Below are 23,885 nucleotides of genomic sequence, written 5' to 3' on the forward strand. Positions count from 1 at the left end.
AATCAGCGGTATACGAGGTATAATACCTACCACCTACCACCTACCGTATAGCCGGTTAATTCACCTCCCGCATTCCGGATACGCAATCTCAGCCGCAGACCTACTACGACGCGAGAAGATCGATTCGCGATAGTGTGCTACGTTAGGTACGTACATGCTCGAGCTTCGAGACGCGAACGGAAAGCGAAAAACGGAAACCGAAACGCGAAGCGAGACGCTGTAACCGTGCCCCGGAGCTTTTCGTAAGGATCGTTAAACGAATAACCCTGTGTACGTTTGTACACGAAGTGAATTCCCAACGACTGCTGGTGATCCGTCCGACGTACAATCCGAGAGCGGCTGTTCGCCAGGATGACCTGAAACCGTCATTTCGCCGCCCTGTATCAAACCTCAAAAATTATTACTGCACTGAGTACGAGCACGATTGGCAAAATTTTTGAGGTTATACTTACGACGGTTGGTCACCCTGGAAAACAGCCGTCTTCGGATTGTAGCGCGTGCGCATTAAATTTTAAGCAAACGACGGACCGTGCAGTTGCTAGAATTCACTCCGTATACGGTATACTCAATGACAGTCGACGCAAGCTTGACGATTACGTCTGTGCAGGTTCGCAATACGCCGGTTTCCTAAATATTGTTGCTTAAACGTTGAAAAAATATCCCGCAACGTATGCAAACTGTATTTCGAATGTACGATGTGGAGGTTAGGGGGGGGGGGGGGGGGGAGGCTTGAAACCAGTCGACGCTGCGGTGCGCGTGGACGAACGCTCTCAAGGCTAGCGACGATATGTATAAAATATCGGTGTGCACGTTGTATATACGTATAACAATGAAATGTAACAAAACAAATGTGTAATACGTAAATTGACACGGAGAAAATGCCTCGGTAATTTTTAGTGAACGGCGTGCGTTAAAATTATCGACATAGTTGCGGTAATGGGAGTAACAGAGGAATAAAATTATGAACAAAAAAGAAAACGTTTTTCGGTGCCCTATTCAATTAATTACCTGTACCAGGAATAAGTCGACTGAATTATCATTGGATCGAGTATGAATTAATTTTCTAGCGTCGCATTATTTCAATCAAATAAAGTTGTTTCTGCCGGTCTATCAATACCATTACAATACGTTCGATACAGCAAATATACGAATACAGAGCCATCAACCCCGAGCCAATGACAAACAGTTTGCGGGAAATGGCGCGGTACTGAATTTAAATTGAAAGATAAAAACGAAATACGAATAAAAGTTAGTTACTATTTATAAAACGATGAGAGGTTTATACGGTGCTGCAATCTTATCAAACTGACTTCGTTCCCAAAGTATTTAGTCCAGACAATAAAAATAAATCTCTTTTACTTATTTGCTATTTCGAAATCTTGCCGACTTAATGTTTCTAGTAAAATTATCGAAGAAACGTTTCGAAACGTAGCGATAGCCCAACTTAACCCAAGGGCATGTTTGAGGTAACGAAAAGTGGTCGAAAAAAATCAGCTTTAGCTATCAATGAAGATGGTTAAACATCCGAGTCAAATTGAAGAAATACATCCTACGAGAACGAAAGCGACATGGGGGCTTCGGTGTAAGGAAATCCAACAATAAGCGTTCGCCGATAAAATCGGATCGAGCGTCCCTGGGGTTCCAATTACAAATGCACATATTATTTCTTATTCAGGTTGTTAATCCGGGGCACATACATACGTACGTACGTACGTGTTATACCTTATACCTACCGATCGCATCTACCGCGAGCCATCGAAGCGACCCGCGCATTGGGTCTAAAACTCGGTCGCTGTGATATTACAATGCCAGCAATACCGCCTCGCGTGTACCTATAGGTATAATGCAATCGGACAAGTTGGGTACAGGGGCGTAGCTAAATGTTGCTTGCGATTAAGCGTCGTAAAGACATTGACCAAATTGATCGGAAAAATTGCGCCCATTCAGTTTCCTTGGGTTGTCCAACGAATTGTACGGACACTTTCATCGAAATCTATTCAGAAAAATGTCATCTACCGTTGCTAGTTGAACTAATTTTAATCAAATTTCACGCCGGAGGATTGCCTGCGACTTCGTACGCGAGAAACGAGTTAATACTGTAATTGAAGCTCGTTAGAGGGAATAGCTGGCCGAGATCCGAAAGAAAATGTATACTCTGCCAGACTGTATAATCTTTCGCTATTACGCTACTGCGTAAGTCGCATACCCGAGAGAGATCTGGTCTTCGCACGTGCCCTTGTCGCGTTTAAGCTTTAGTTGGTCGTGGGTATAAGGTATGTGTAAGCAAGCTCAACAGGAGGGGTTGCCCGCTACTGCCTAGTTTGGCCCGTGGGAAGCGATCCGGTCCAGCCGGCGTGCGAGCGAAACGAGCTCTGGTCAAGAGGAGAGGAGTATCTTTGCTGAATTTTTTTGCCACCGAGTCGCGATATAACGACCGACCGACCGAGAGACGAAGGAAGAGGAGGAAGAGGAGGCAGAGGATGAAGGAAGGGCGAAGGGAGGGGCCGCAGGCTGCCGTCAGGGCATTTAAACGCGTGCAGCAACAGCAATCTTTAAACCATTAAAGGTCTCCGGCGCGTCTGCATCTTTCGCTGTTTGTATTGCAGTGGAATACAACCTTTTTCGCAATCGAGTTTATACCGTATTACGATATCGCAGATGCTTAGCAGCGTAGCTGCGGAATAATTAGCGATCAAACGCAGAGACTCGTCTGCGATGTATTATACAGAATTGGCGATATTTACGTATATATTTTACTCTCGCTAAATCTTTCCGGGCGGTTCCTCCGTTACTTTCGGGTAAGATGGACAGAAATTCGATATCTCACCTCTCGCGCTGAGGGCAATGAAGGTCTGCGCGTGTCTCCGAATCATCCGGGAGTCCCAGGCTGGTGGATCAACCGGTAAACGGCTGAGGATGTGTAGAAGGAAGTCGCCCGGCGTCACCGCTGACAACTCCCACTTAAGCTTCGACACAACCAGCTGTTCCCACCGCTGTAACACATTCGTAAAATGCAGGGTATACGTCAGTAATGTGGTAGGTACAGGTATGAGTTTCATTCGTCGGTCAAACATTAAAATTTAAAAGAAGAAGAAGAAACGCGTTAAAAAAAGAAGAACACCTTACACAATATACAGTCCGCAGCGAAACTTGCATAAGACAACTCTGTACCAGCATACATAAATAGCGAGTGACTTGATTCGTTACATTGAAAAAACGTTAAACATTTTCCCTACGACTACGTCGTTTGCAACAAGAATATATATATGAATAAATTTCGATTGATTTCATTGCAAAGCGCTTTAGGCGCCGATATGTAATTCAAATTTGAGTAAAAGAAATTTCTCACGCGTTGCATCCGTACATCTCTTTCTCTCCATACGATATCCCCGTCACTTTTCCTTCTTTATTCACAGGGCTGCGGCCTCGCGCAACTACAAAGGGGGAAACGGATATACACGGAGGCGCAACGTTGTGCGTACCTTCGAAAGGCATACGGGTTACGCGAGACGGGCAGGTGCAAGGTATGTGCCCTCAGGTTCAGAGAGCTAGCCGGCTGGCCGGGCGAACAGCCGCCACGCAATGCGTGAGAGAAGCTCGCAAGCTGCTACGGTCAGAGGTGCAGAAGCACGCGGTGCGCGTAGCGATACGTAAATTGGAGACCAGGTAGGTCCTGCAGTGACCGAGTCACAGGCGACCGCTCGTCAATTATCAGAGATTTCAACACCAACTGTCCGCTGCTGTGGCTCACCTGCAAGCGCTGCCCTGCAACGCGTCACCTGTGAGGAAACGTCGGCGACGAAACAAAGGAACGGAAAAATAAAAACTGGTGCCGATTATGGTATACATCGTAACGATTATTACATTGTACTTGAATTGCAAGATCGAAATGAGTTTTTTTTTTTTTTTCCAACTGCACGAAAATTCTAAGCTTATTGTTTATACACGAGGGGTTAAAAATTATCTTGAGGGTTTATCCGGCAGTTATCTATATTTATACACACGCGTGTAACAAAGTCTCGTCGAATGTGTGATAACATGTAAAATGAATAATCGCAAGTAAATATATTGTCAAACTTTGCCAACACCCCGTATATTTGAGGAGTAAAATCGAGGGTTGGGATCCGGAGGAAGCTGGCAGGCGTATTCAATGGGAAAGAGCGGCAGGAGGGATCCAACTCTATACGTATAATACGTGGGTATATCTTCTACCTGGGTTACTTCCAAGAAACCGGGGTGAGAGGAAGAAAGGAAGGGATGGAGGGGCCTGATTTATCTGGGCCCGCAACGGACGAAGAGAAATCGATAGAGGCGGTAAGTGACGGCGGCATGGTTCAAGCCGTGCGTCGAGGGGGTAGAAAAGAGAGAGGGAAACCCTGGGGAAGGGCGGCGCCTCTGAGGAGCAAGGTGTTTACCATTCCGGTCAAAAATAAAATACAACCCCGGTCAGCGCATAACTGGCAACAAAAACCAGAATGACCGAACCGCGCGCGGCGCGCATTCCATTCGCAGGAAAGGCAGGCGGTCAGGCAAGCAGCACGCACGCAAGCTCTTCTCCCTGCATCGGCCGGTCCGTAGTTGAGTTTCTTTCCTTCCTTCTTTCTTTCTTCCTTCCTTTCTTTCTTCCGCCGCTCCCGAAATCCCGAGCCGGGAGAAAAGATACTTGTAAAAGCGGCGTTTGTACGCGTGCAGTTGCTCGGGTAGGTAGGTACGAGGATTCGGAAGAAGAGAAAAAGTAAGAGAGAGGGATCCGAAACAAAAATGGCATTAGCCAAAACCGCAAAACTCCTACCCAACCATAACACCTTCCGAGAAGAAACGAGGCAAAGCCCGACATTGCGAACAACTGTTTTATCGGGTATAGACATCGATAGGTGGGTGGAGATTTCGTTCGAACCGAATATCCGCCTCCCTCGGTCCTCGGATGAATCCGAAGTTAGTTAAGTAAGGTTGTTGCAATGATTCACGGTTATGAAATATCGTTATTTTGCAATTTTAGGAATGTCTGAAACGCGGTGATCATAATACGGCAAAACATATTCATATTCTGAGAACTTTACCACTTCAGACTCACTGTTATAAAATTCGAAAATAGTCATCCCCCCCCCCCCCCCCCCCCTCCCCACTGAATTCAGTCTCATTCCCTCGGTCATTATTTTTCTCGTCCCATTTCACATCACCTCTCTTTAACATCACGCGTTGGGCTCTTTTTCGCTGATCGACGTTAGAACTTTAAGGATCATTTTTTTCCCCGGTGTTCCCAGTTTTCCATGTTTTTTTTTTTTTATTTTTTATTTTTTTATAACGTTCGAATCACACGAATTCTTACATTACGTTCAATCCAATTGAATTCAATCAACTCGTGGTATTACATATTACATAGAATAACGCCTAGCACTCGGACTTTGAATAAACGTGCCTATAATTGGGGGGGGTCCCTATCAATTTGCGAAAACTCACTAACGACGAGACGTTCTCCCCGATTACAAGGCATTATAGAAAATACCCCACCTTGCGCACGGTTATAAGAGGAAACGAGTCGCGTTAGCGTTTATAGATATATATAGATATATAGATATATATATATATATATATATATATAGACGCATACGCGCGCCTAGACTCTAGACTAGAGAGAAGAGGAGATCGCGGCCTCGGCTCGGTCACTGGCCGAGACCCTCTCTCTCTCTCTCTCCCTCTCCCTCTCCCTCTCCCTCACCCGTTCCCTCTTCCTCTTCCTCTTCATTTTCTTCGCCTCGCCGCAGCGGCACGAACGCGATTCCGATGCTCTCATGGCCAAACTATTTCTAATGCCTCGGCAAAAATTAGTCTCCCTGGTAGTTTAAGCACTGGATATACCTACTACACGTATACATATACATCGTACTAGTTATTTGACGTAATGTATTATACATGTATAACGCCGGTGTGCGAGTACCTAAATTATTTTGCAAGGTTGTAAGCGTGCGATGTGTCGGCTGCACGTATAGTATGGCACGTGTATGTAAAATACACGTGTAGACGCTATGCGCGCGCGTGTGCATGCATATTATGTCATTATGTGTTATACACGCTTACGCACGCACGCACGCACGCGGGAATCGTACACCTTACGTCATGATTTGACGAGCTGCAGAGATCTCTCATTCATCGTACCGGTGAGAAGTTACACACAACTGACAATGAGCTCCAGTCGTCGTCTTTTTCACAGGGATATCGAAACTATCGGCTATTATATCCGTAATAAAATGTCGCCGGTTATTTCATTCAACTTCCCGCGATATCGTGTAAATTTCGTAATCTCTCCCAATTTTTTTCTTTTTCTCTTATATATTTATTCATTATTTTGCTTCTCTTTCAAAAATTATACGTGTACACGTGTCAAGGCAAGTCGGCGCGTCCACAAGCCGTTGATTTTTGAATTTATCGTTAATCACATCCTGTTAAACGAGACTGTAACGCGTGCATGTATAGTGTGTCCCTACACACCCAATATTCACTCTATAAGTACGACGATAAAATCCAGGAAGTGAGTGAATTTCTGATCATTTCCATAGATTTCGATTTCAATTTATACACTGGTTTGGACAGGGTATACGTATTATTAGCCACATCACAGCTGTTTCCGGCTATTACGTTTTCACCAGTTGGCTAATTAACGCAATTTCGTGTCACATATATTCGCCAATTAATTTCCGACCCTTTGACTGCGACGATTTTCACACATGATTACGATCGTACCGCATACCTGTGCTGTAAAGGCGCTCAACGATTTTCTATACTTCCGAGACCTAGAAATGAATTTTTCCCAGTTTTGATACCGAGTCGATTAACATACAAACGATTGATCTCGATAAGCTGCCAATCCTATACATAGACTCCGCTTATCACAACCACCTGAATTACAGGTGCATGATAAACATCGCTTAAATTTCGTATTATACAACACGTTACATGCAAGAATTAATTAATAACCTACGTCCAAAAGCCGACTAATTGTAAGTTACAAAAAGGACTAACAATAACATGTACCACAAGACGCCAAGTTGTTGCAACAGTGGCGTCAATAACTGCAGGAACAAGCCGGTAGTTGGTAGGTATAAAATGGTTACAGGCACAGGTACGTACCTACTTGGGTAAGATACTTAAAACTACGAGACTGCGGGTATAACATCACAGAGTATGCGGAGTTGCGCAAAGCACCTTCGGTACGTTTCTTCAGGGTGCACAGGTATACAAGAGGGTGCCACTGAGACGATTGCCGCGTATTGTTTCTGCAGCTCGCAGTTATACAGGTAGGTATAATGTTGAGCGCAGTGGTAAGAGTAGCCATAAGTATACCGCAGCCGTGTCTTGCGGCAGGTGGGCGTGTACGAGCGTGAAAAGCAACAGTTTACAAATTAGTAGGTATACCTTTATACACGTTTCAGTCCCTGTTACAAGCGTGCGCACGTTGTGTAGGAACGTATACGCGCAACATACGCAAATAGCTCCCGGACATCGTCCACGTGCTCATTGACGCGCGCAACAAAAAGGGGCAGAAATAATTAGCTGGCAGAAGGAAACAAAGAGAATTTTCGACTCGTGATTACCTCGACGAGATTCCGTAGCCGCTCTTGATATCCATCGAGTTTTTCGACTGTTCATAGGTACGTCGTATGCGATTCTACGTATAGGGTGGCCGCAAATATTTGGGAAAAAAATTCCCCCACTATATTCGGTTAAAATTCGAATGAAATTGAATAAAAACATTGTTGTACAAAAAAGGTCAGTTTAAGCCAATTTGTTTTCTGGACAAGATAAAAAAAAAAAATTTAAATTTCCCCAAGAAAGTGGGCACCCTGTATACCTATTATATCCCTAATGTGCGCAAGACACCCTTCCGGTTCCTTCACCTCGCGAATGAGTCTCGGCGGCATTCGGAAACAAAAATTGTTTATCCACGTGTACGAGTATAAAAATAAAAGCCCCTTGCCGTCGTTCCTTTATTCTTTCCGTCTTCCTCGACGATGATCGGACGGCGTCGATTCGAGGGCAGCTGCCGCCGGGTGCACCCTGCTCCAGGACGACCACCTGGCGTCCACCTGCCTCTCCCTACGTCCCCTGTACTTCGCCTCTCCTCTCCTCTCCTCCTTCTCCCCACAGATTCTCGCATCGCGACGCGTGATCCGGAACGGCACGAGGACCGTCATCTCCTGGACTGCCGGAGCCAAGGATTTCTAATAACGCTATGCCGATCCTTCGGGAAAGAACGCGACGCGAAAATCCTCTGCCTGAGCGAGTGAACTTCGATCGGGGAAATTCGATTCGACGAGAGCCTTTGACGGTTGTACATGTTTTTCCTCTTTTCTTTCAACACGTCGTATACAATATTCGGAATACTTACGACGAGATTTGAAATCTTTCACGCCGAGATACGGATACGGAGAGAGAGAATATTGCGCGGAAAATTTATAATTTGGCCAAAAATTGTGTTAAGCACTGATTGAATAATAAATTATCAACGCTGCCGCGTGCGAGATGATTATACGTACGGTATAATCAGTGCGTGGAAAAAAAGTTACACCGCGACTTGACCAAATTTTATCAATCGTCGCCCTCGTTGACCTACTATACGTGAAGATAATACACGGATTGACTTCATTCAAATGAATATTATATCTGCTACAGTTATGCGATACGGTATACGTTGTACTAAATTACTTATATCGAGAGTCGATTTTAATCACGAGATTTAATTTTTCGACTTCTCAAACAACTTTTCGCAGATTTTCCTCAATATCAGGACCATGTTTATGGTACTGGTATATGATAATAATGATGATGATGATGATGATGATGATGATTATTATGATGATAATAATAACAACAACAAAAACACCAACAAAAACAATAATAATATTATATCAACGTTTCTGTACGCTTATCGGAAAATACACACAGATATACTCTACGTGGCGTACAAATTATCTACGTTCGGTTCTGTGAATGAAGCGACAACACCACACGTACGATTTCAATGACATAAATATGGAGTTAACGGAGATTGGACATACGCACAGTAGAATCGTCGCGATTCGAAGAATCGGAATGTGAGTTGAGAGAATAAAAAAATAAAATAAAATAATTCAATAAAAAAAAAAATAATGAAAAAACGCGAGGAAAAAAAAAATAGACAATATGGAATCGAGCGCTCGTTCGTTGTCTGATCTCTGCAGCAGCAGTCTTCAATATAGCATACCTATATGTAACATATATAAAACACGTACATATGAATAATAATATATATAGTATCACCACATAGATTTTAAATAATACCATTATAAGCGCGCGTGTACATATATTTATATGTTAAGACACGTACACGTATAATGTACATGTATGCCGGTACACACATAGAATACGTATAATATCAAGTTATCTGTCAGGTTTGCCGGAGCTATCGCTTGTTGTTTGCGGCACGTTACGACCGGCTAACGTTCGGGGTTTACTTACACTTACGTCTGTAAGTTACTTCTATTATTCATACTGTACATAGTTTACGTTACACATAGACGTTCACTTGCGCGTGTGTACGCGTGTCTGTGTGTGAGAGAGAGAGAGGGAGACAGAACAATACCACACATGACCGAATCGAGTTACGCGCAATGTACATACCTATGTACAGCAACAACAACAGCGACAACAATAATAATCGATCGGGACATACAACAAGATGTATGTATTTTTAAATTGTACGCGTATACTCGTCGAATCGTCAAACGTGAATTGAACTGCGATAGTGCGCCCGTATGAAAAGAATTTTCATCAATTCATTGCAGGAAAACTACACTGTAAATTTCTTTTGTAATAAATATATATTGCGTCGCCCCCCTCAGCCCCCTCCAATGTCGCATAGGTATGTATAATATACATTCCGTAATCTGCAACGGAGATGCGAAGATGCAGAGGTTGGGGTAAGCATGAGAGAGAGAGAGAGAGAGAGAGAGAGCCAGCGAGAGGCTGCAAATGAGTCAACAATATTTTAAACCTCTCATTTCTATTTCAAAGAATATTTACATAAATCCGTTAAAATACCCGTCCGCCAAGGAAAGACGGGCAGGGTAAAATAATGTATGTATGTATGTATGTATGTATGCATGTATGTACGAGTATGTACAACTACTCCCGGGTTTTTTCGCTCTGCCATACATAATATATATATATATATATATATATATATATATATATATATATATACGGCCCCTTGTTATAATTCTTCTCTCTTTCGTCTTCTCGCAGATGTTACGTTACATGGTACGCCGATGTGGTAAATAATAATGTACGTACAACACGCGTGCGCATAAGCACAGGACGTATGTGTAGCATTATGCGTTTATTCGTCGAATTCAATACGCGACGGGTTTCACGCGAATCGCGTCTCGTTCGTTACATTCGGACATTCGTTTCGCGAATAATCGTAATAATAACAACAATATTATTAATAATAAAAACAACAATGATGATGATAACGATAATAAAAGTATACCAGTAACAACAGCGAATGAATGAATGAAGAGTAAGAGTAATAGGAGTAAGCGCGTTGGTACGATATAATCGTTATCGCTTATGTAACATCTACTATGTACGCTATATCGACTATTCGTTTATAAATTATAGGAACGAAGAAACGGAATATTCGAGTTAAATGAAAATGGAACGAAGACTACGCAGCGTTTGCAGCCTCTCTCGTTTCATCTCTCCTTTTCATCACAGATCTTCGCTCTCTCTCTCTCTATATATTACCCGAATCCCACTTTCCGCGGTGATTCTATATTTAAAAACCCACAAGTTTTCCGCGATAGGAAACCCACGAAGAGTAGACGTATATACCTATCGCGCACTCGCCAACGAAGACGAGAAATTCAAAAGTCGCGGAGCGTGGTTTCCTCGATCTTATACTTACATATACACACGCAGCGAGTATACATAATCGAGTGCAGATGTATGCTTAACGTAACGTCGTCGAGCGAAATGACGGAAATTAATCGGGAAGAAGAGTGAGACGATCGACGACTAAATTCGTGCTCACGGGTATAACTACAAAACAGTACAAATAATAAAAGCGAGATTAGCGATAGAGACGATCAACTGCGCAGAGGCAAATTTCCCACGAACGAAGGGAGAGAGATGGATAGAGAGAGAAAGACAGAGAGAGAGAGAGAGAGAGAGAGAAGGCGATTCCGCGTATAACTTGATTAACTGCCGACGTTATCGCTGGATTTATTTACGTTCCCATGGCACCCAACTCGTCGCACGTTACATATATTATACCTATGTATATACACACCCTGCAGCCCGTATAGTTATTTAACAGAAACGAAGAAGCGTCGAACCAAATATTTCATCAGCGATACAACAGTCGCTACGTTTACGTGCACCGTTTTACGTGCTACGAGCTACTCGCTAACTTCCGTAACTTGCACTACGTTGCCAAAACGTAAGAACCAGTCGAGTTACGCGTTGTTTAAACGCCTGTGACTGTAATCGAAAAGCATCGTACATCGTGCACGTAAACGTGGTACGCGTAGGACAGAGATACTGTCTACGGACGGTTAGGCAAGAGTAGAAAAGGTAGAAATAAAAAATTGATATTGCGTGATGCACTCACCCAGAGGTCGTCGAAGCTGACGGAATTGTCGGTGTAGAATACGAGGACTTCGGCCGACAGAGGCCGGGGTTCTCTCAGCTTCGAGGATAGCAGAAGACACGCGGTGCCCAGGAGCTGTAGCTGGGATTTCCTGATCGGGCAGATCGACAGAAATCTGTCGACGTAGTTCATCGACAGTGGGAATACCTCCTCCTGACACTTTTGCTCCTCGCATACCTGCAGTTTTCGGGGGCAAACTGTCAGTGATAATTTACCAACTTTGTCAGTTTCTTTTCTTTGATTATTACGTGCGCGTGAGATATATATATATATACAATGCATGTAATACCTATATGAATACACTGTACTGACACAATGAGAATTATATCGAACATTCAGGCAATTCATGGGCGAGGTCGAGAAGCGGCGAAAAAAGAGGATGAAACGAAACGTGCATCACTTTTCTCAAGGCAAACGAGGGTTTCTCTTTAAAATCCAAGTCGCGTAGTAGTTGGCTGGAAACTAAAAATAGAAGTTCGGCAAGATTTTGGCGTAAGATCCCGCGACCGCGCTGCGTTTACGCCCTTAAATTCTCCCACGTTTCGATTGTTAGAACAATCGTTAATAATCGCAGCTCTCGATAATGAAACGAAGAGAATTTTTCCTACGCACCGAGTGACAATTGCGTTACAATTATATTCTCAAGAACGATGAAAAAAGCTTTTTATAATTATCGTACACATTGTTGTTGTGAATTTTAGTTTCCATTAGGTACAACATTAAAAATATCACGATCATCGCAGATCGTTGTCAAACATATCGATCGAAATCCGATACAATGCGTTCATAAAATACACTCGAGAAGAATGACGAATCGGTAGAAAGGAAAACAAAAATTATCATCATCGTCGTAAAAGATAGTGAAAAGAGAGAGAGAGAGAGAGAGTGCGAAAGGTATAGAGAAATTCCAGCGCTTTTTTTTTTTTTTTTCTTTTTCTATTTTACCGGTATAAACTTACGCTCCATGAGGAATGCACGTACAGCGGATAAGCGTACACAATAAACATACACGGCGCATGTTATCGTGAAAATAGACGAGAATCAGATCGAGGGGGGGACGGAATCGGGTTTAAAAATCAGATTGCGCAATCAGCAACAGCAGCAACAGCACGCGGACGAAGAGAAGAAAGGAAGTAGGTATACGGTAAGTCAGAGAGTCAGAGTCAGAGTCAGAGTCAGAGTCAGTCAGTCAGTCATTCAACCCCCGTTCGGCAGGTGGCTGCTTTCCGGCAGCGGCAGCAGCTGACGCTGTTTTTTGACGGTGCCGCGACCCGCAGGTTCCCCCGAACACGCGTGTGAATACATGTATCGCACACGCGCACACACGGATACCGAACTTGACTAATTTAGCCGAGGCCTCGGCATGTGCGTGTTTCTCGCTGCGGAGGCATGCGTCGAGTCGTAGTTGTGAAAATACGTAGGCCACATGCCGCCGCTCGGCACTTCCTAATTGCTCCCTAAAATTATTACACACGGCTGGCTCTGCAGGTACATATACAGACCCTGCCTGTCCTGCACGCCCCCTATAATCGTAATCACGCTTGAAGGGAACCGACGCGCGTGGACGCGATCGATCGATAGCCGATTGGAACGATGATAACGACGACGGTGGAGAAGGTGTGGAACAGCTGTGAAAAAAAAAATCATTTTCCTCTTTCCCTCGCTTTCAACTGCATCCATTGGCGAGATGAAACGTTGGTCCGAGGTAACGAGGATGCCGGTAAAGTAAGCTTTACGTAATACAGGGAAGTTAAAAGCTCAAGATCAGGTTCGGTCGGTCCTGTTGGGATAAAATTTGACGAGACGTAGACTCGGGTCTAGGGCGCTCGATCAGAGGTGGGACAAACTTGTAAAGTCAAGAATTGAAGCCAATAAACTTTACTTTCAACATTCAAGTCACGTCATACAGTTTTGCCACATCGTATTCCTACCTTGTCTTGTCTTCTCTGTTCTCTGTTCTATTACGAGTGAGCTAGCTGCCTACGTTCCCCGGCACGTCAAGGTCCCGATTACAAACTACGTACTAGCAGAGTGCACGTACGCGTATCTGATATGCGGCAATTACGACGAGGGCGACGAGTTCTCGCCAGTTTAGCCTGAGCGTGTACCGCGATTATACGAGGATAACGTTGCCGGAATTCCACCGTTTTTTTTCCGTCTTTGAATTCTTGCACTCTCCGGGCGTCAATTTCACCGTTTTCCGTAACGTACGAACAACGGCTGCAAAGTCGGCGGCAAAGAAAGAGGGACAAGACGCAAAAACCCCGGGTGTACCGGAAGTGGCCACCGAGCCATTACTGTGGCTGGTAACTAACTAACGAACGAACGAAATGATCGTAGGTATAGCTGCGGAGTCTCGGCGCGTGTAGAACGGAGGAGAGGATACCGTCGTCTGCTACATTACGCGACACACATATCGGGACTTTGACATCCGACAATAGATATGACCGTCGAGGAGACGAGCGACGATGATCGATCAATATGTACGCGCGTAATATCAGCTATACGCGAGAAAAAAGAAGAGAGTTTAAAAAGAGAGACGAGAGAGAGGAGGAGGAGGTTCGAATAGATGTATAACATAACCGTACACCCGCTGCGACGTTGCCAAACAAGTACACCTATGTATTCTGTTACAGTAGGTTGCCTGTATCTATCATCCACCTAAATTATATTCAAACAAAACTCTACGGCAAATTGGCAATTGAATTTCGTGGGAGAATAAAAATGACGGAGAAATGAATATAAGAAGAGGACGAGGGGGGGGGGGGGGGGGGGGAGCGCGGGTTGGATAAAAATTACGTTACGCGAGAGTCGTTTAATCGGTAAGCTTCCGTAACCGTACGATACACGCGAAGAAGAAGAGACACGGCTGTAACAACGTACCGGCAAGCGTATTCATTTGTTACATCGGCGTTCTCGCCGCTTAAAAAAAAAAGAAAAAAAAATCGTATAAATAATAATAAATAATAAAAGGAATAACGCGTAATCGTACGTTTGATTCTTTAAAGACGTTGGCGACTGGCGGACGTGACCTCAACTTGGCGGGGGCGAAGGGGGCCGAAAGGGGGAGGCGGTCGATCCTCCGTCACTCGCAACTGACCATCGGCACACGAGGCGCGGAACTCGCGAGCCGGCCGGCAGAAACGGCAACACCGAGTCGGCGGACACGCAGGGTCATTCGGATAGAATTTAAATCCCCGGCAGGCAGGCAGGCAGGCAATAGAGCAAGTAACCGTGTGCCGGAGAGTCGAGAGAGACACGTGGACGCGTGGAATATGCGCCGTAGAAAAGTGTGAGAGAGAGAGAGAGAGAGAGAGAGGGAGGGAGGGAGAGAGAAGGGAATCTTATCCGACTTACCTCTAGCATCCATTCGGCAACGATCTTTCGCATCATCGGCGAAATGTCCCTCTGCACGCACTCGAAATATGAACTGCTAGGCGCGTACCTTTCCTCGCTCTTCAAAAGGTTCTGTAGCACTCTGTCGTCGTTTAGCAGCGCCGGATCGGCGTAAGCTCTGCACTCGGTTTCGGTAGTCTCGCAGCAGAGAAGATCCATCGTAGATTCTTACTTATTTCCTCCACGCTCTTCTCTGTACAAAATCCTTATTTATATACGCTCGGATTTGGCAAACGACTGGGCGCAGGCAGATACGGTGAAACGAAGAAGAATAACACGACGACGACGACGATGATGCTGATAATGATGATGATGATGATGAAAACGACGAAACACAAAACGGGATCTTATATCATATACGTATAGGTACAACGGAGAGACACACCGCGCACCGCACACAATTAAATTTTACAGAACAGAACCAGGGATGAAAAATATAAATAAATATATATTATAAACCGGCGACTTTTTTCTTCTTTTCAAACTCTCGACTCACTGTTTTCACCTCCCTCAATGTCGAATAATCGTACGACGGTTGTACGTTAATGACAATAATTACTATTACTGTGTTGTGGTTGTGTTGTTGTTATTATTATTACTATTACTTTTATCGTTGTTGTTGTCACAACGAGAAACAGTGACGTTGACAACTTCGACGACGGCGATGACGGTATGAACGCCGAAACGACGATTCCTTAATTTTATATGCACATAACTCGCACACACATTACTCACTTTGTTGATTATTCCATTCAATTCTCAGTCTCGTATTTTCTTACTGTATAGGTGGATAAAGAAAAACGACGATCTGTCCTTTTCCTATTCCAGCACTCGGCAGAAGTCGGTTGTCTGGTTTTAAATATCGTTATTGTTTCGACAACAATAATTATTACTTATGTATGGGTACATATATGTATATATATATATACGTGTTATGCAATAAATAGGTTCGGAACGTCCAAGATTGTATTGAATAAATAAGCGTATAATTAATATAGATCCTCGACGGGTTGAGTTTTGGGGTGGCGGCTCTTCTTATCTTCTCTTCTCCTCTCGTTTTTCCTTCAACATTAAGTTAGTTTTAATTATATAATTAATTAATTCGATTCAATTAATCGTGCGCGTAGCTGTGTTACTGTATAACGTCTACGTAGAAAACTTATTTTTCAACGCAACGATCTTTGTCAACTGGTTTCGATACAGCCGTCTTCCTTTAAAATTTTTTCTACATTCCCAACGGCTGCGTACGATTATTAAATTCTCGTTCTTCCTTATCCCAATATATCTTCTTTTTCTTCTTCTTCTTCTTCTTCTTGTTCTTCTTCTTCTTCGGCAGACTTATCCTTGCCGTGGTAAATGAAATTTAAAAATATTCCTCGAAACTTGGGTCTTACGCCACCGATTATTATTCCTTCGTATTCCTCGATCTGCGAACTCTGTCCCGTTTAACGGAATCTATCTGTATGTATGTACGTGTGTGTGTGTGTAATGTATATATATATATATATGTTTAACAGTATGTATAGGTATATATTAGCCCGTTCTTTTCTTTTTTTTTTTTTACTATTTAAAAAAAGTCTTGCGTCGAGAGGAGCCCTTCACTTCACTACGATCCGACGCTGGCAACTTACCAGGCCAGAATGCTGTCCGATCTCGAAATGCGCTGATCAGAGGTTGGACGAGCCGGTAGGGGAACGCCGTCGTTGCCCCCTCTCCCTTAACACCCCACCCCGCGACTGCCGCCGCCCCTCGACGCCCGCCGTCGAAACGGCGCCTCTCCGCCGGCGGTGTCTCGGCCAGAGAGGAGACGCATCCAGGCTTCTAGCCTCGCGAAGGGCCACCAGACGCCTCTTTCCCGGCCGTGAGACCTCCTCCCCCCATTCCTCCCTGCCGCCCCTCCTTATCGTCGGGCAGGGGACTCCCACCACTGACCGAAGTTCGAAATTCCTCCTCCACTACTTCCTCCTCCGCCACCTCTTTTTCCCCTCCCGGCATCTTCTCCGCCGGTGATCTTCCCACTTTGACGAGAACCACGGCCGGCGGATGAGCGAAGCGTGGCAGGAACGCAGAACGAAACGTGCCGAGGCACGAAACCGAGACGCGCGTCATGCATCAGGTGACGAAGAGAAGATGGAAAGGAAAGAGAAAAGGAAAATGTAGAGAGAGGGAGAGAGAGAGAACACTTTCCAACTTCTCGGCGAAGTAAAAAGGCCTGTATTCGTCGACAAAGTGGAAAAGTGCTCCGTCCAAGCAGCGACGATCGTCGTTATTCTCGACTAGTTTGTCGGCTCATCGTTGATTTTCAACGGTCCTAAGTAGGATTTACGGTGACGCAGGAAAAAGGAAAGAAAGATGAGAAAAAGAGAGTAAAAAAAAGTAAAAGATCAAGTTGACGTGGTTTTTTCGAGACTGTATCCTGTATTCGATCCATCCACGCGATTAATTAATTTTTCGGATAACCGTAGGTGCATCGGCACTTGGTACAACGATACATACCCGTACGTGGTTTCTCGGGCGACGAGCCTGCACGGCGGTGGATAACCTCTTATGCAACTGACAAGGTAGGGCGGAATAATGAGGAAAGGTAGGGAGGGAGGGAGGGCGGTTTAAAGATCGGAGCAGCGTCTGCGGTCGCCGGAAGTAAAGACGAACGTCAAACAAGACGTTAAACCTGTAAGTATAAGGGATCTCACTCGACGATGGTATTACAGCAGCGAGCACACTTTCGCTCTCGTTCCGCTTCTTCTCGTCCGATTAAACTTCTCCGTGAAACGACAAGATCGACGTATACGTGTGTCTGTTTTTTTTTTTTTTTTTTTTAAATGTTTCGTTTTTGTTTTCCTTTTCTTTTCATATTCTTTTTACTTATAATTTCTTTCTTCATATTTCCTCTCGTCTCGCTTCCGATACCGTCGATTATCGAAGGTGGCTTCGTTGGGTCACAGGCATTACCAGTTCCATGGCACTCGCTACTCGCTCGACTCTCGCGGACGCGGGGCGTGCAAGGTAGCAGATAGTAGGTAGTAGGTAGTAGGTAGTATTTCCCCGTAGCGTACGAGGACGGTGGTCGTATTTAACTCCAACGATGCGTAAAGGTGTACGCACCGTGCGTAACCAGTGGCTATCGTGGGCCGGTGGTTCCGGCGTCCCTGAAGGAGGGCAACAGGCGGCAAGACAAGGTAGACAGACAGAACCGAGCCTCCGCCCTCGCCATCCACGAAGGAAGTTCTGAATTCAGCTCTCCGTTCTGCTCCGTTCTTTTCTGAAAAGTGAGATTCGCGGAGGCTGACCGAAATTATTTACTCCGGACAAGGTCGCTTCGTCCTCGACGAATACAATGACAAAGGCGCGATGCGATGTTCGTGAAAAATTCGACGCTGAGGTTCGACCTAGGCCAAGGCCCGGATCTAACTTCCGGCCTCCGTCGAGCCGTTCGACACGCGTTACGTATTCCTCCTCCTCCTCCTCCACCAGTGTGCAGTAACGGCGATGCGTGGGCGACGATACGCCATATATGCTCATAGCTATGCGTGCACGTACGTTATACGCGTATCGGACGACCGGCCGCCGCACGTATAATGGAAGGGAAATCGTGCGGTCCTCAAGATTTAACCTATTCGAGGAAGAAGGGAGGTATCGAGGCAATTTCTTCAATTGCCGGATCCGTACCGAATTATCCGTATCAAAGTTGACTCGAGTATGCGGCGTGCCCCGTATCGCACACGGACACTCAGCGTCTCAGCTTCTTTAACAAGCCTTGTCCGTGAGTCGGTAGTAGGTACATGAATGAACCCGGCCCGTGGGTTATTACACACACGTACACACACCGTGACATCGGGGCGGGTGAACAACTTTTATGCATACATACGCGGCGTCGTATAAACCCGTCTACAATAAATATACGTATACATATATATATATAATACATGCAGATAGACGGAGTATAGATTTACGTATTTTAAAACCGCGTTAACCCCTGGGTCCTGATAATACCGCGTGATAACATTTCAAGTTGACATGTACGCCAGTGAGGAGATGACGTCATTATCAGTGAATAGCCTCTGACCCGGGCCCGTTTCCGTTCAAACCACTCGACCGTTTACGTTTGCCTCCGATGCACGTGTAGGTTCACACATACATGTACCATTGTACCCCTCCGTACACGTATGCGCGCATCTAGGCACATATTGTACATATGCGTACGTAAAAACATGGTCAAAGCGCCTGCGCAAAGATGCGCCGGTGTATTGCTATTTGTGTATTTTGTACGAAAATACGCGCATTTTCGACAGCGTGTTACGTGCATGTAGTAGGTATGTACGTACGCGTACCGGTTATACACATGTGCTGTACAAGCATGAATGAAGAATGCGAATGAAACCGGAGAAAAAGTGTAGAAGGATAAAAGCTGCACGGCAATACCAGTGCATGTATATACGTATGCGCAGCGTATTTTCTAACAACACTATAATTACTTGTTGACAAATATATCGACTGTTCGACCGTGTATCGCTTTCTTTCATTCCCCCGCACTTTCTGTTTTCCCTATAACCGTTGTCGTCAACAATCGGATAAAAATTTATATCACAAAATTGGAGTAAAGAAAAAAAAAAAAAAAAAAATTACGACACGAACCAGAATTTTACCGTTGTAGTAAAAATTCGACAAATTTCAAAACTTTTGCGCTGGGTTTTACACAAAAATCCACAGCACAAGGTGAACAAGTGTTTGTAACAAAACGGCAAAACCTTGATTGTACCGATGTTAGAATTGATCCAACGGTAGTAATCGGCGAGGGACGGTTACGCGTAATAACGTACGATTACATATTTATACGTAGGTGTTGTAAACCGCGCATGCATCATCCACGGTGTATAAATTATCACGTATGTACGTACGCATAATTGCAGGCGAGGCGCGATACGTTTACACATTGAGACATGTGTGCGTGCACAGATGCGGAGACGTGTGTGAAACGCGGGCTGATGCGGGTGGTCGAGTTCCGCCCTGGACCTTGGCGCCGACCCGGGGGACGCATTCAGGACGAGGGGCGTCGTCGTGCATCGACGCTGCTGGTTGCCCGAGAAAGCAGCGCCGTGAGGAGAGAGAGAGAGAGAGAGAGAGATAGATAGAGATGGATAGATGTAGAGATAGACGTGGAGTGAGGAAAGAAGGAACGAAATCGTCACCTCTCTTATTCCTATAACCAATTCCCCGACACGCTAATTGGTCCCGAACGTTCTATCAATCCGCCTCCGTTACTTCGTTTCCTCTGCTTTTTTTTTTTTTTCTTTATCTTTCTTTATTTCTTCCTCTTTGAAGATACAGACGCGAATCCGCGTCCGAATTGTACTTAATCTCCACCCAACGTATCGATCGACGTTGCATGAATTTCACGTGTTTTAGAGGAGAGAATCTCGTACTGTAAAACGCTTGATCGCTTTTCGATATCCTTTCAATTTCCAAGTCGTCAGTAATCGCCGAGCCTCCGTTACTTTCGTCGCCTCGACTCTCCGTGTCGAGGTTTGAATCTCCCGCCGACCGCGGGGCGTGCAGCATGCCTCAAGGGCACAGGCCGTTCACACCAGAAAATTATTACACCGGCCACGGGCTTGTTGCGCGTATAATATCGTGCGGGCAAATGTGCATGTGCCTTATACATGTACGTACATATACATATACATATAAATATACACATATATACGAATACCTATGTACATACATTCGGTTGTACGATACAACGTGGCACGGTCTCTTACGTCATCGGCGCATGCCACGTACGTCTTATTATATCTATGTACGTTATGCGTTATACATACATGTGTATATACTTATGTACATACATATACATTAATACGTATCGAGTTTGCCAGCATTTTTCTATTTCTCTCGAAGATGAAGACGCCTGAAATGATTTTATTTTTGTCTTCTGCACACTTTGGATATCCATACTTGTCTCTATGTCATACTCGGTATATATTGTGATTTTAAGAAATACCGATCGCTTCCCGAAAACCGGAAATATCATTCCCGAAAAGTAAAGTATCGATAGGTAAGTATTTTTTCCTCCCCCCCCCCCATATCAATAGCGAAATATTCTCAATCCTGAAGCATTCACTGCAGGCGTGATCGATTTAGGTGAGTGATACGGATATCGTGAAACAAAAATTGTTCCGTGCAAGCTGACGAGCTTATTGTTTCGACGGATCGCGTCGATGCGTGGCAAAATCAAAAAACCGTGATAAGAAAAAAAAAAGGAAAAAGAGACAGAAGCCACACAAAGTAAGTTTTATTATTGAATATAAAAACCTTTATGTAGTTGTACATGTACCGTATACTATATTCCGTGCCATCTTGCACACACGCATCTACAGGCGACTAAATGATCGCAAATGTCATTTTTTGTTTGTGCCATATTATACAATGTAATCTGTATCCATACATCACGGTTCTTGTAATACAATTATGTAAGCCTCGGATCTCGCGAGCTCCTCAATTTGGCGCATACATGAGAGAGAGAGGGAGAGAGAGAGAGAGAGAGAGAGATAGAGATAGAGTAACACACACGTTATATCGCGAGCGCGAATAGGCGGCGAGGCATGCACACGTGTAACATATCTCTTCGTACAATACATATGCAGGAAACGATCTGCGCTCTGCACCGACTAACACCTACCCACCCACCCATGTAAATTCTACATACCTAGCAAAATAGGTGCGCACGTACCGAGCAGTGATCGGTTTTACAGCTCTCTCTCTCTCTCTCTCTCTCTCTCTCTCTTTCTCTCAGGTGCAGGATGACACAATAAAATGACACATGCACAGATCTGCGGGTGGGGCTCGTTTCTACGATGCAGCTGTACCTGTAAAGTCGCCGGTACGTTAGGGATCTTCTGCACCGACCGGCAGCAGTTTTTCATCAAAATTTATGACCGTTCGGAGATAAAGATGATAAAAAAAAAAAAAAAAAGAAAGAAAGAAAGAAAGAGAAAAAACATTTTATTTTCAAATCACTGATTGTGAAATATCCGAAATTATCAGCGGGGCTGCACGAAACGCTGATTTATATCTCGCGAATGGAACAACGACCGCGGACTCACGTACGCCCCCGAAAATTACCGGGGATTGAGCCTCCCAGGTTTACTCAAAAGTTGCCCGTTACGTCATCAGTCCGAAATAGGATCGTTCGTGGCGTTTTCCGCCTACCGCCACGGAGCAACTTACACGTGCGAATTTATACGCGCAATGACTGCACGGACGATGTAACATTCGGCCAAATTTACAATCGAGGCTCGTAGATGGATGTTTTTCGTTGAAAAAATGCCCCACGGTTTTTGCTTATCTTTGACAAAATTCGACTCGATTTCTTACAATCTTTGCCGGATCATTTGTTTATTTTTTACTTCAAGAGTTCGCATCGCTGACACGCGTGTCATTTTGTACATGTATCATCGTGCAACGACGAATGTTCGGGACAGTATTTTTGGAACAGTTTATATGTACGCGTCGCAATGTCGCCGCGTGACTCATGCGCTATTTATCAGGTGAGCTGCAGGTAACGGCTGTCTCTTTTCCCCTCTCTCTTTTTCTATTTATTCCTGCAGCCGTACATACCGGAGTCGATACGATCTCAACCCTTTTACTCGAGGAAAGTCAATTCAAATCTTTCGTAGGCTTTTAACATTTGCGACACCGACGAAGCTAACAAGAATAATAGAACGGCGATCCGAACATTGGTTAATTCGTACGTGTCATCAGGATTAACCAAGGTCATTCTACAATCGCCCGACATCCGTTATACGTACAGACATCGAGAACGTTAAACCGTGAAAGACTCGAGATTTATAATGTTTGCGATATAAGAAACCGGCGAGGTCCTGGAGAATTCGGTGCTTTATAATGCCGAGAGTATCGCTGACTGCGCGGATGAAACCGTCCGAGCGTGCTATTTCCGTATATTTGTCAAACCACTCTTAACCGCACCGTGGACAAGAGACAAGGTTGGAAGGACAATCGCTGTGTAGCGTCACGATCCCACGAGTGTCGTTAGATTACTCCTCGCGACCAATCCGCGTTCCCGTAAAAGGATCGATTGCCGGATAAAGGTCGTCGGAATACGAAGATTTTCGATGCACGTTCGTAAACCGATCTCCGCTCTAGGCGACAGACTCGATCATCGATGGATAATTGTAACGGAATTTGTTTATACACAGTGCCAACCGAGGAGCGACGAATTTTTTCAACCTCGGGAATATCTCCGCGTCCTTGACAACGAGCGATAACCGATCGAGCCGATCGTAGGATCTGCCTTCTCTCGATCTGTTCCGATTCGTTGACGTCGCGTTGGTAGGTTGGTATAGGTGAACCTACGGTACGTAAAACCGCCTCGCAAACTGCACACGATTATACAGGCACGCGAAGCAGTCGGTGGAAATTTCCGTTAAGGAAATACCGACATTCCAGCCGATCCTGATGTCCGACGCGAGCGAACGTCAACATTTACGATTGACACTGACCCCAACATTGCTTCGGAAACGACCGAGACATTGTCGACTTCGGAAAGTTCACACACAGGGCACGAACCGTTTCATCGCGATTGTTGATATTTATAGAAGTACGATGTACGGACACATGCGTGGACTGGACATACGAAAAGATGAGTGAAAATAAAGCCGACTCTGTGCGCGCGCGTGCCTGCGTGCATGCTTGTAGGCAACGAGAATCCAACATTCCACGGTCGATTGGGGAGCAAAACAAGACAATTGTTGCGATAGAGATGGACTTTTGGAATTTGTAATCG

The 23,885-nt window shown here is 44.8% G+C and overlaps 1 protein-coding gene across 3 annotated transcripts in view; it reads right to left on the minus strand.

The window, feature by feature from the left end:
- LOC107219547 (G1/S-specific cyclin-D2) overlaps positions 1-23,885 on the minus strand; it is a 121,728-nt gene that overhangs the window by 5,047 nt on the left and 92,796 nt on the right. Inside the window, exons 2-4 of one of the 3 annotated variants that reach the window (XM_046742729.1) lie at positions 15,047-15,278; positions 11,651-11,866; positions 2,828-2,993 (exon numbers count right to left, since the gene is read on the minus strand). In XM_046742729.1, the coding sequence (XP_046598685.1) occupies positions 2,828-2,993; positions 11,651-11,866; positions 15,047-15,244 (580 nt within the window). In that variant the 5' untranslated portion in view covers positions 15,245-15,278. Of the gene's footprint in view, positions 1-2,827; positions 2,994-11,650; positions 11,867-15,046; positions 16,733-23,885 lie in introns of those variants that run through there. The other 2 variants (XM_015657799.2, XM_046742730.1) reach the window with 2 other exon arrangements.

The sequence above is a fragment of the Neodiprion lecontei genome, chromosome 6 (genome assembly GCF_021901455.1).
Source record: "Neodiprion lecontei isolate iyNeoLeco1 chromosome 6, iyNeoLeco1.1, whole genome shotgun sequence".
Lineage (NCBI taxonomy): Eukaryota > Metazoa > Arthropoda > Insecta > Hymenoptera > Diprionidae > Neodiprion > Neodiprion lecontei.